Source organism: Quercus suber, unplaced genomic scaffold (assembly GCF_002906115.3).
Source record: "Quercus suber isolate HL8 unplaced genomic scaffold, Cork oak 2.0 scaffold_602, whole genome shotgun sequence".
Lineage (NCBI taxonomy): Eukaryota > Viridiplantae > Streptophyta > Magnoliopsida > Fagales > Fagaceae > Quercus > Quercus suber.
The window spans coordinates 50,771-64,542 of NW_027070046.1; the positions used below are offsets into that span (position 1 = coordinate 50,771).

Sequence of the window (13,772 nt, forward strand, 5' to 3'; positions counted from 1 at the left end):
AAAATGATTCTTAAAAAATGCCTTATTTTTTAGAAAATATTATTACTGGAACAAATAGAGCAGAAGAATAAAAAATAATAAGTAGATGATGTTGTCATTAGCAAGATGCTTTTTAATGATTCTTGCAGTAGTTCTTCGATCTTCGTTTAGGTGCACAAACAAATAGATTAAGGTTTCAAAACTAAGAATTAATCCTAAATTTAAAGGATATATGCGTTTGTCCTGCTTTCCTATTGCAATTGGAATTTGGAAAAGGTTCATAAAAAATAAAAAGGAATCTGGAAAAGAACATTATTGGTCCTACGTCATGGCTTACTTTTTAATTGGATAAAATATTAGGATGAATAGTAATTTTCGGTACCCAAGTGCATCATAAAAAATTAAAAAGTTTATCTTTCTTTTCTTTATTTTTGCTTTTTTTTTTTTTTCTATAGTTATTGTTCATTTTCCTTATATATGTTAGAGCATTTTAATTAAAGATTATAAAAATTTTAGCATTTAGCATCTAAAAAACCAATTTCATAACATTTAACACATCACTTTACAATATACCTTGCATCAAAACTTCTATTTTTTTTTTTTTTTTTACGTTTCATTTAAATATTATTTCTTTATTATTTTTTATTCCTTTTTTGTTTTTATTTTTTTCATCCTCTCTCCCTCTTGGTCTCACTGTCTCTCTCTCCCTTTCTGTCTCTCTCTCTTTCTCAACCCAGCAATCCTACCCATCGCCAGTCACCAACTACCACAATTCCAACAACCACCATGCCGATCAACTTGATGACCCACACCAAACTCTTAGCCGATGACCCATGCTAATCTCCCCTCAATGCCGATGTCCACACCAGTTAGAGACCCACGAACCCACCAAGTCACAAAATCAAATCACCCTGTTGAAATCAAAACACGAAACCCAGACTAATGAAATCAAACCACAGAACCTAGACCCATGAACCCAAACCCACAAAATCAAATAACCCCGCCGTCAAGCTCTACCTCCATATCGGCAGCAACCCTCCGAAAGTGAAGTGGATTTCATGTCCAGTGGCGTTTGAGTTTTGAAGTTCCTGACTAACGAACCTTGGAGAGGAGGAGCTCAAACTGTGAAATAGAGAGAAACAGAAGCTACGAGAAAGAGAGAAGAGGAAAGTGAGAGAGGAGAGAGAAGAAAAAAGAGAAAAAGTGACCGTTGGGAAAAAAAATTTTGGTTTAACATTTATGCTACGGTAAGTTGTTATTGATAATAGCTCACTGTAGCTGTATCAAAATTTTTGGCATTTGAAATCTTTGATGTAGTGGGTATTTTTGTGTTGGTGGTAAAATTTAGCTTTTAGCATTTTTAGCATCCTTAATGGGAATGCTCTTAGGCAACATGTAGTTTCACATTTGCATTTCTTGTACTTCATTTAAAAAAAAAAAGGGTCTAAGAATACCATCTTTTTCAGAACGGTTTAAATGATATATTAGAATTCATATTTAAAAAGTTGTCAAAATTTGTGAAAAGTTTTGTATCCCTATCATTACTAAGAAAAATAATTATTTTAGGTGCTTATATAAGATTTATTTTATTTTATTACTCATAAAATATGCAATATGAATTCAGGAACACTAGCACAATTTGGGCACGTCTTTGTATTGCTAGCTTTCATACATACTCGTGATTCTTGAAGATAGCCTTTCCAAGTTCAACTGTAAGAAAATGAGCCTTTTATTATGCTTTCGCACTGATACATATATATAGACTTCTTCTTCTTCTTCTTTTTTCCCCAATTATATCAGATGTCCCCGATCGAAAGGGACCATTGATATATAAATCTAAGCATCGTAAAGGTTCATTCACTTTTTCAGTTGAAATTTAAGAATTCCAATTTTTAGCATAAAAAAGTATTAAAAATTCCAATTTCTTAATTAACATAAGCACTCAAAAAACTTTGTGCTCAACAAATTCAAACATAATTTATGTTTTAACGCTAATAAGAAGCTGGATAAAAAAATGGGATTCTGTCACATTCAACAGATTTCAAGATGAGAAAAGTCATAGTTCACGCATGCACGCACGAGTTTTCATATGAATGCTAGAACAAAAAAAAAGGTTTACTTGAACATCATAAGCCATGCTTTTTCCGAAGTCAATCTGGCCTGAAAATGACTGGCTATATATGTTGGCCACAACCATTCAATTCAGCCAAAAAAGGCCGGCATGGAATGATCTTATTAGGTCAAAGTTAATTATAAACTATAAACCTTCTAGTGTATGCTTTATTGTCACCCATTTTTTCCTCCTTCCATTAATATTAGGTTGAAATTTCTGACTATTTTTTTGTTTCATATTTATGGTTTAAAAAATTATGGTTGTCCGTGTAATGCATTTATACATATTTGTTTGTTTTGACTTTTGATACGAGGATTTTATTAACATGTTTTGGTAGGAGAATAAAATACAACTAACCAATTAAAAATTTCAATAAAAATAACCTTATGAGGCCATGAGAGACTTTCAATTAACACCTCTTGATGTTTTTAACAGAGTCTTCTAGAGTTAAAATTCTCTTTCTTCCAATTATCAAATTATCACACAAAAAGAAATAACTTTACAAGAAGGATACAAAAGATAAAACAAACACAAAGTACCCAATCATAAAATTTTAAAAGCATAATCTGTGAAATCTATGGAGTCTTATGCATTGATTATGACCCTTTTTAAAAAAATATATATATATATTTTAAGAATATGGAGCCTTTTAAAAAAAATTATAAATTAGAGCATGAAATGTTCAAAGAATAAAAATAAGGTAAAAAAAAAGGGAGTTAAATGCTTTTTTTTTTCTCTCTAAAGAAAATTTTATGAACTTTTTATTTATTTTTTACTTACTCTAGCATAATCTAAGTAAATATGTGTGTGAGGTTCCTTCCTAAAAACTTGAATCACGGCCCTTATCTCTACACATTCTACAAGCACTTATACTTATAAAGTAACCATCGCACCAAGAGTATGCGGTAATAGAAAAATTTATACCCTACTTTCTAATATTTGAATCAAAATAATAAATTATTTGACTTCACTTGCTCAAACCAGATTTTTAAATGTCTACCTTTATTTAAGTAATCTCATCAACATATGTAAACACTAACAAGATACTATCAACGTTGATGAGGGGGCATGTTCTCATTATAATTTATCCAAAACTATTTAAAAGCGAAATATTTCAGACTTATAGTAGATGTGATTAGAGTTGAAAAATAGCGGCGTGTATGCTAGTGTAGGGTTCAAAACTCCACGAATTATGTCCTTCCAAAATATAAAAAAGACATTATTATATGTATAATTTTTCTGAATATTATATGTATAAATTGATAGCATTATTATTATACTTCTAAATGAAGTAAATAATATATATATATATATATATATATGATGGTTGGTAGGTCTTGTAAAATCAATACATGTCCATTTTATGTAATACAAAACACCCAAGGAAAAAGAAAGATAGGTTCATCCAAAATTACAACTCACATAAAGCTAAAGAGTCAGCTGATGTGGATGTACGTTTACATTAATCTTATTGCTACAGGACTAAGTTCAAGAAAGGGTCTTTTTCCCTATTTCTTTCTTATATTTTCTCCCATCTTAAAATATTTTTTATTGATAGGTTATATTTGTATTGTTGTTGAAAACATCAATACATAAATACAGTAATTTTTTTAGCCAAAATATTGGGCTTGAATTGTCATCCAATTCAGACATCATAAAAGTTAGGATTGTCACACACATCTCATTCGNTTCTTTCTTATATTTTCTCCCATCTTTAAAAATTTTTTTATTGATAGGTTATATTTGTATTGTTGTTGAAAACATCAATACATAAATACAGTAATTTTTTTAGCCAAAATATTGGGCTTGAATTGTCATCCAATTCAGACATCATAAAAGTTAGGATTGTCACACACATCTCATGCGAGTCTCACCTTCTGTAGAGCACAAAACTAGTGAAATTCAAGGACTTATAACATGTTGAAGGCTATCCTGTTCCGAATTACAATGAGATGAAAGCAACGCTCAAAGAGTGAAATCAAAGTGTTTGTTATTGGCTACCTTGAAATTCCAGTGGCCACACCGGGTGCAAAATTAAGAAAGCCTTTGGCCTTTTTCTCCTTGTGCTTAATTGAAAAATACTTGAACTTTGTTTAATCATCTTGTGATCTAAAAGAGATACAATGTGTCTTGTGTATCAAGTTTATGCAACCAGACACTCACAACATATGAATCCCATCGATATATGATGCCTACAATGAGAGGCTCATTGAATGCACTTGAATCACAATATACTCTTTTTTTTTTTTTTTTTGGTTAGGGAGGTTCTTTGAAACTACATAAAATACTTTCTAATAAGGTTCAATGCATCAAAACCACAATAAGGTTCCTTTGAGTGCCAGATGTTCTGGTTTGCGTGGACGAGGAGTTTGTGGAATAAATTCGTTTAGGAAGATTTCAGAGATTCTGGTGCTTTTGCCATAAGAAGGCAAGCATGTGTTTGTAGATGTTACAATAGGGAGTCTAGTTTTACAAGGGTTTTGAAATTAGACAATTAGAACTACTTTTTCTATTGGATTGGGTTCTCAGAGTGGATTTCATTGAAAAAGTTCTTCTTTTCCACTTTGTTATTGAATATTGTTTACTACTTTTTTTTTTTTTTTTTTTTTTATATTGCATCTAGATTTGATATTTCATAATTATGGTTGAATTGTTTATCTGTGTGGATTAATTCATCATTTGTGTGTGATTGATTAATAAATTGGATGACTCTATTGTGTAAACCACATAGAGGTTTAAACTAAAATTTCAAAAAAGAAATTTTCTTGTATATATATATATATATTTTTTTTTTTTTTCAAACTTTCATAAACATAAATTTGGTGTCAAAAAAAGTATAGAATTAGGCAGCTCAAAATCACAAAAACTGGTGCCAAACTCATTTTGCAAATTTTAACTCACATTTGACTTAATATTGTGCTATATATATATATATATATATATTTAGTTGAGAGGTCAATTTAATTATGTGCTTCATCTATTCTCAACTCCTATCCAATGTATGTGGCGCACGAAAAAGAAAACTATCACTTATAATTTAAACTCCAAAAATATGAGGAAATGAAAGTATTTCATAAAATTGAAAATTTTTACATGGAGATAATCACGTTATATTTGGTAATAGTTTTTGTAGAGTTATTGGGCCCGGGAGTCCATCATTTGTTTATGTTACGAGTCTGTGGCCCAATCCAAAGACAAGAGGTTGTTCGAGGAGAAGAAATCTTTATTAGAAAAGATTGTTAGTAAATAAAAGTTAGCTTTGACCATGATAGCCCAAGAGGGTGGGCCGAGGATAAATATGTCCTCGGCTAATTGGGGCCGATGTCCGAAGGAGTTGTATATCATTCAGGGTGATATTCCGAGAAATCTCGTTGGAGTTGATAAGTAGCGTGGAGCTATCGGATAGGACGGTGCCCTCAAATATCTAAGGGGAAAATTGCTACATCCGCATTAAATGCACTGCAGTTAACTCTCTAGCCTCATTAATGTGGAGGTGATGCCTGAACAATGTTGTTCTGGCCTTATAGCTACTACACGGTAACTTAGGAGAAGGGATGATGGGACAAATATCAAGACCAACCCTTTAGCATGCACGTGTAAGGTGAGAAGGAAAAGGAGAGAGAGTATAAAAGAGGAAGGGGGCAACAAGAACAAGGGATCGGAAAAACAGAACAAAACACTGTAGCATCCATTAACCAAATGTGTAATCGAACTTGAGAATAATATATAAGAACAGACCTCTTCAGATCTTGTTGAGGACGATTTTTCTTCAATACAAACCATTTTCTTTTCATTCTCTTATTATTTGAACCCATTCTTGTGTTCGTTTGATTAACTAAAACCTAGTTTTCCAACCCATTCTCTATAAATTTATTGTTTTGGGCTTTTTGGGCCTAAGTCCATCCATGTAGTGGGCTAGGAGCCTAAATTTGGTCCTTATACTTTTTATTTTCTACTTTCAAAAACTTGTTTTTGAGAATATAAAGAAAAAACAATTTTCTTGTACTTCTGAAATAAAAAAAAACATGTTTGGTTAGTTGAAATTTTAAAAAATAGTTTTTTAAAGAAAAAAATAGAAAATATTAAAATATGTTATTACTAGGATTTGAACTCTAATACTAACTCATTAAATGAGATAAATTTATTAAATTAAATGCGTATTTTTATTGACTTTTGAAAATTAGAAACTGAAAATAACATTTTACATGTTTTTAATTTCCTTGACAAATTGAGTTTTAAGAACAGTTTTTGTTTTGTTTATTTTGGATCGCCAACAAATTTTTTAGTCTCAAAAATAGAAAATTATTTTTGAAAACAAAAAATAAGAGAAAAACTAGTTATCAAATATCAGTTTTTTTAACTAAAAAGAATATTATTGTATATATTTTTTCACTTTTTGAAAGCAAAATAGAAATTGAGGAGAGAGAAAAGGAAAAACCACTTTCACAGTTTCACTATTCTCCGCGTTGATTGGAAACTTCATAGCCCTTTCTCATCTTGCTTGATAATGGGTTGGTCTAAAAACGACTTCGGTTGGGAGTGTCCAGCAGGTTTTCCTTTCCATGCTAGGAAATTCAATTACAAGGAGAATTTAGGGGGCCAGTATTTCGTAGACATCTTTCTTTTGCTTTCTTCACCTCATTTTTATAACATTTTCATAATAAAATTTAGGTGTTAAATTATTATTGATTCTAATTTAAATTCATTATTAAAATTACTTTTTTACCTACACAACAGTGAGTAACGACATAATATGTAAAATTTATTATAAAAATATTGTGCATATAACATTTTTTTTAAAGAAAAATACATTTAACTCCTTCAAGGTATAAGGGAACTAAATAGGAATTGAAAGTTTTATTAGAAATAAATTAAATAATATTCCTTCAATGAGCTTTATGTTAATTAAACATTAGAGGTATAAAGAAATATTTCTTTTATCCTTAATAAGTTACTATCTTTTTGTGGGCAAACTTAAGTCTTGGTCAAGCAATAAAGTTTGCAATTTACTTTGCTTGATGAAATCTCAAGCCGTTGCCCAATTTACTCGATTTTATACCAAAAAAAATTAATAAATTTGTAATTAGGTACCATTTTAGGAGATCGTTATTGTTAATTTCCTTATACCTTAAGGAACTAAAGTTCTTTTTCTCTTTTTGATAAAGAGAAAAATTTTGGAAGGTTATTACTTATTATTCTATTTTTCCTTTTCTTCCCTTTAGTTGTACCGACTATTTTTATTTTTTCTGCTCAAAAAACTATTTTTATTTTTCTTATTATCTAATTTTATTACTATTTCAATGCAAGATTCATGGCCATGGATATTTCCCCACCGACCTGCCGATATTACAACTGGCTCGTGTAAGTCGGCCTCATTTTCACATTCCACAAACACCTTTCTTCTCTCAACTAATAAATACTATTAAGTAATCAGCTAATTAATATAAAACTTTCCTAGACTTCAAAATTTTCAAACTCCCCAAGAAAATAAAGACGTAAACTTTCAATTTTACCCTCTTCTCTCTCTCTGTCTCACTCCAACTTGATGAAGTTTTCTGTAGGTGTAAGAGTATCACATAACGGTCCTCAGAAAACCAAGGCTCTAAGCAACCCAAAAGATTAGTTCAACCCTAGTAGTTGCTGACAGGTTCTTTTCTGTCCTCAGTTTCTGCTTTCAAATCCCTTTTAAATCTCTCTAATTAGGTCAGATTTCAACCTCCTTTTAAGTCGGATATCCATGCAAAACTGAAGTTTTTTGTGCTCGATTTGTGGTTTTAATTTTTAACAGGTAAAAGGTCCCTTTTTGCCTTGAAAATTTCAAAGTAGAAATCAGAGTTTCCATGACTTACTCTGTTTTCTGCTCTCTATTTGCTTCAAACTCAATAAAGACTATGATGGATTTATTTTATGGCGATCCTTAACAATTTTTTGCCCAAAACCCACTTCAATTTATTGAATATGGGTTCTACCAAAGGGGTTTTCTACCTAAAGATGGTTCTCTTTGCGGGGTTTTTCTTGGCCTCTGTTTCAAGACTCTGGCTTACTCTGTTCGGTTTCGTAAACAGAGTGTTCCTCAGGTATTCAACTACCACTTTTGACTTCAATTAATTATTTTTTTCTTTATGTTTTTAAATTGACTAATTCAGTTTTCTATTTTCTTTTCAGATACAACAAAAATGAAAATCTTTTCCAAGAAAAGAATAAAATTTGTTCCAATCCTATGGAAGTAGCATATATTGAAAATTTTAAACAAGGGGATACAGAGTATGTTGGTTTTGGAAGGGGAAAATCCGATTGTTCTAGTATTGGTTCCCAAGAAAACAATGAAACTGATTCAAATCATACTGAACCAGAGGCAGAGTTTAAGGTAGAATATTCTGAAATTTTTGGAAGAATGGAAGGACGGCATGATGAATTCGATGAAATAGAGTCAGAAACGCCTAAGTTTGAGTTCAAATTTAGGTTTCCTACTTATGAAGAAATCAGCAGAAGCAATAAAGGGAATGGTCGCGACTCTTTCAGCTTAGATAACACCAGCCCCTCCACAAGCACCAGTAAGTACGAGTTTTTGTCCGGCAAGAGTTTTAGCCACTTCTTGGAGGAAACAGAAGCTTCAAGCTTTACAGTCAAAGAATTTTATGCTATTTCGGATGATGCTTTGATTGGAAATAACGCGACTCACGGCCGTTCGTTTTTGTCAGAAGGAGATTCTCATTCTATTCAACAAAATTCAGTAGAAGAAGCTGTTCATGATGAAGTTTGTGAGAATTCTGAGGAGTCAGAGAGGCTAGAGGCTACGACTTCTTCTAAGGATGCTCATTATGAGAAAGAACAAATGGGGGAGTCTGAGAATGATTCCTCGGTTGAAGAAAATGTTTCTGGTAAACATGATTTTCTTTCAGAAAATGACTTCGTGGCTTCAGATTTTGATTTGGATTCTATTGTTTCAAGCTCAGTTATGGATCAATTAGTTGATTTGCGCAGTGATGGATTTTTGTCAGAAAAAGATTTTGAGGGCACAAGTGATGGAGGCAATGTGGAAGACTTGGACTTGAATTCCGGGTACGAGCCAGAAGATTTTGATGGAGAAGATAGTGATATTCTGGAAGAGCTTCGAAAACTAGAAGAGTCTGATATGAAGAATTCAGATACTCTAAACTCAGAAAAGCGTGGTGAGGATGTTTCTCATGATACCGGCAATTCCAAAGACGAAGAATTTGTTGGCAAAGATGAAAAATCAGTGGATGGAAAACCCAATTCAAAGAATTCATTGGAGTGGGATGCTGAGGATTCAAATGGATTGGAAACATTGTGGGAACACCAAGATTTGATAGAGCAGCTGAAGATGGAGCTGAAAAAGGTCAGAGCCACAGGCCTACCCACCATTCTTGAGGAATCTGAGTGTCCAAAAATAATTGAAGATTTGAAGCCTTGGAAGATTGATGAGAAGTTCCAATATGGTGGTCGAATGAGTGAGCTTCACAAGTTCTACAAAAGTTACAGAGAACGTATGCGGAAATTCGATATCTTGAATTACCAGAAGATGTATGCAATAGGTCAGTTACTTGTTACCAGTTCTTGCTATTTAATAATTAAATTTCTTTTCGTGTTTTTTTTTTAAGCAAAAATGTTCATATCATGTTTGTTGATGAGCCCATCTATAACTATGTACAATTAATAACATTCAAGTAAATGATATCATTAATTCAACCTAACTCTATTAGATTATTAAGTTAGAGACAATTCTCTCAAAAAAAAAAAATTTTTTTCTTTTCCTTTTTCAAGTAAGAATTTTTTTTTTCTTACGTACTTGTACAACCGTGTAAAGGAACTACTTCAAGAATCCTTCCAGAAGTTGCAAAACTTGAAATTGTCTACTTTGAAATGAGTGTCATATGATGTGTAATCTCTTTCTTGTTAAGTTGTTTAGTTATTGTCTATGTGCCAAAACATTCTACCTGGGTATGCATACTGAGCTACCCCATTTGCCTTTTATGCTTGAGTCCAAAAATAATGGTTAGTTAAAGTTTCACATTCATGGTCCTTAAGTGTTATTTGGCGGGCCAGAAATTTCAATTAGCACCACCATTTCATTTGAAATACTTATCTTATTCTGGAATGACTTCTGCTGAAATTTGAATTTCTTGTTGTCCTGTAAGTCTATCACTGATGGTAATGCTCCACCAAAATTTCTTATAGCTGATTTCTTTTTGTGAATAAACTAGTACTAAAAGACAAGAGAAGTTTGGTAAAGCTAAAATGTGTGCTGCATAAATTATAGCTATTTAGGTAAAGTGAATTTTGGGATATGCTAATGCATAGTTGTCCTATTATCAAGACTATTATTTTAGGTCTAATGTGGATTAGACTGTCAAAAAGAAAGTCTAATGTGGAGGATGCACAACATCTCATGTGTCTCACGATGATTTTACAGGCTTTCTGGAGTCAAAGGACCCACTTCAATCGTTTTCAAGCCGCAAATCCTCGGCTCCAGCAATCAAATCCATTCTTTCACAGAGCTTCTGGCTAAGCAAACACAAAAAGTCTGAACTTGACCCAATGACGAAGTTCATTACAGAATTGCATAGTGATTTGGAAGTGGTTTATGTTGGTCAGTTATGCCTTTCTTGGGAAATCCTTCACTGGCAATATGAGAAAGCCTTGGAGTTATGGGAATCTGACCCCTATGGACTACTTCCTTATAATGAAGTTGCAGGTGAATTTCAACAATTTCAAGTGCTCTTGCAAAGATTTATTGAAAATGAACCTTTTCAAGGGCCGAGGGTTGAAAATTATGTTAAGAATCGATGTGTTAATCGTAACTTTCTTCAAGTACCAGTAATAAGAGGTGAGAATTCTTGAGATTCTCTCAACTTTTATAAATTGTGTTTATTATGACAGACTAATACATGATTTAGTAACTTTTTGCATTTTCCTCATCTTAGATAGTCCAATTTGATAGTCACTTTTAAGTTAATTTTTGATTTGGTAGCAAAATTAAATCAGTACAAACTTGCAGGGGACAAAGGGAAAGAAAAAAAAGGGAGAGATGATGGTGCAATTACGATTGACAAGTTGATAGAGAACTTGGAAGGATCAATGAGAACCATTTGGAAATTCATTCATGCTGATAAAGATGCATGTACCACGATTCTAACATGTCGAAAGGAGGCACATGTAGAACTCCAAAACCCTTCAGATTCTGTGCTTTTGATGGAGCTTAGAACTGATGTTCAAAAGGTTAGCTTCTCTATATTTCATATATAAACTCCTAATTTCTTGTTCTTTTAGCTTAACCATACATGTTCATTGTCTTTTCTGATGCACATAATTTTGGTATTTCAGAAAGAGAAGAAGCTTAAAGACATTTTCAGGAGTGGAAACTGCATATTAAAGAGGTTGCAAAAGCATCAAGAAGATGGCATAGATCATCATTACTTCTTCTCTCAAGTAGATATGAAATTAGTGTCAAGGGTCTTAAACATGTCTAGGATAACAACGGACCAACTAGTTTGGTGTCACAGTAAATTAAGTCAGGTTAGCTTTGTCAACCGAAAGATGCATGTAGAACCTTCATTCTTGCTTTTCCCATGTTGATCGTATTAGCTTTGTCAGTGTATATGTACATATCATAGATCCCTAGTGAAAATTTTGGAAAATTTTGCCATGCTAATACTGCTCTGATGTATTTGTCTAACGACTATTGCTTCAATTAGTTATGTAAAAATTAAAGGGTAAATTCAATCACATGGCAGAGCTGTAACTGTACATGCAATAGCCAATAAGCCACATGAATGTGTTGCATTGGTCAATAAATTACATAATTAAATCTAATTGGAGAACTTAAAATGCATATTCTAAAGAATGGTGTTTAAGTTTTTTCAAAATAAAATAAAAACACCCAGAGAGAGAGAGAGAGAGAGAGAGAGAGAGCGTCTAGCTTCAAGAAGACAATCAACTTCATAAGTTTGGTGTTTATACAAAAATAATCTCTTCATGAAATATGATGATCTTTTTTATACAAAATAAATTCTATACGTGGACAGTGCTAGTTACAAGATTCAAGTATTAGCCCCAAGTGTCATGATCAAATTTCTATCAAGACCAATGCCCTTTTTTTTTTTTTTTTTGGGAGAAGAAAACTTGAAAACTTTAAACAAAAGAGTATGAGATTAGACAAAACTTATGTACAGTATTAAGTGTTGTTTTTTATGTTCATTTTTAATATTCTACCATGTGGATTTGTTTTCATGTAATAGAAGTCTATTTTTTTTAGTTAAGTAGCTATATGATAATCTTAAGAAAAAACTAAGTAACAACATTTAAGGTACTGTACTTAAGTTTTGTCCTGTGAGATTTTAAAATTTTGTACATAAATATATAAACTAAAGAGTTAAATAAAAACAAAAAAACCTCTTCCAAAGATTCATTTCACAATAATTATTGTAGTTCTAGACGGATTTATTCCCACGGCAGGTTGGACAAAGTGGTGGTTCAATCATCAATGGGAAAATTTTCTGCCCTGCGTGCATTAGACGAACGTCGGTCCTTCAAAGATGAGGCACCCCAACTATGACCTACCATTTACTAGACTTTTTAATGCGTCGATTCCCAAGTTTCCATATACTAGTACGTTTTGTTGAATATAGGGGAGTCGAGGACCCCTCTATTTTTGTGGATTTTTTCCTTACACTTTTGCCTTGTCAAAATAAAAAGGTTGAAAAAAAAAAAAAAAAAAAACACTTTCATTAGGAGATATTCTCTCTCCTTTGTATGATAAAGATCCAAAGCTCGAATCCTCTTACCTACGTGAAAAGATATTTAGTAACTGCGGCATACAATGGTACTCTCATAACACATGGGCTCCATACAAGAGTGCGACCCACATGTTTGAGAAACCCGCTATGAGTCCGTTTGGATATAGTTTATTTTGCTGAAAACTAAAAATACTGTAACAAAATAATTTTTAAATGTGTAAATAGTACCATAGGACCATTTTTTTTTTTTTTGAATAAAGTGGTTGTGGGGTCTCATGAACAGTGCATGAACAAAGCACAATGTCTCCTACACAGTGTAATCCGTGTGCATGAACAGTGTGGGTTATTGTTCATAAGCCTAAATGCACTGTTGATGTCCCATGAACAGTGCAAGAGGCGCTAAAAAAAAAAAAAACGCAAGGACAGAGACGCGCATCCAAACGCTCACTATATATAACAGGTTCAAGATATATCATCTAATTCATCTCCTCACTTGCATTTAGGAAATTAAAAAACAAAATTAGATCAATTTTTTAATAAAATTTTTTTATTGAAGCTTAAGGTCATTGAAATTAAATTCAAGTAGTATTTTACATTTTTTGAAACTTGAGCAGTAGAGCTTCATTTATAATATTACAAATAAGTGCTTTGTAAAGTATGTGCTAAAGCACATCATATAATGTACCACACTTTTATTTATTTATTTTTACTTACTGATGAAATTATTATAGTTTGTAGAACATTGCTTTAAGGGAAAACTAAAATTTTCCCTACGTGGTTTGACCTATCACAATTTAGTATAAACTTTCAATTCTTACATTTGACCCCTTAAGATTTAAAGTAAAATGAAATCGCTAGAGTTTCATTCAAATTAAAAAAATCATGTCATTTATGGATAGATTATTTACCTGTTGGGGTTTGGC

At 32.1% G+C, this 13,772-nt stretch overlaps 1 protein-coding gene across 1 annotated transcript; it reads left to right on the forward strand.

Moving 5' to 3' along the window:
• Positions 1 to 7,530: 7,530 nt before the first annotated feature.
• On the forward strand, positions 7,531 to 11,789 carry LOC112022184 (uncharacterized). The gene is made up of 6 exons (XM_024054762.2): positions 7,531 to 7,739; positions 7,881 to 8,169; positions 8,258 to 9,648; positions 10,527 to 10,940; positions 11,112 to 11,332; positions 11,438 to 11,789. The coding sequence occupies exons 2-6, from the start codon at positions 8,000 to 8,002 to the stop codon at positions 11,687 to 11,689; spliced, it is 2,448 nt and encodes an 815-aa protein (XP_023910530.2). The 5' UTR covers positions 7,531 to 7,739; positions 7,881 to 7,999; the 3' UTR covers positions 11,690 to 11,789.
• The last annotated feature ends 1,983 nt before the right edge of the window (positions 11,790 to 13,772 follow it).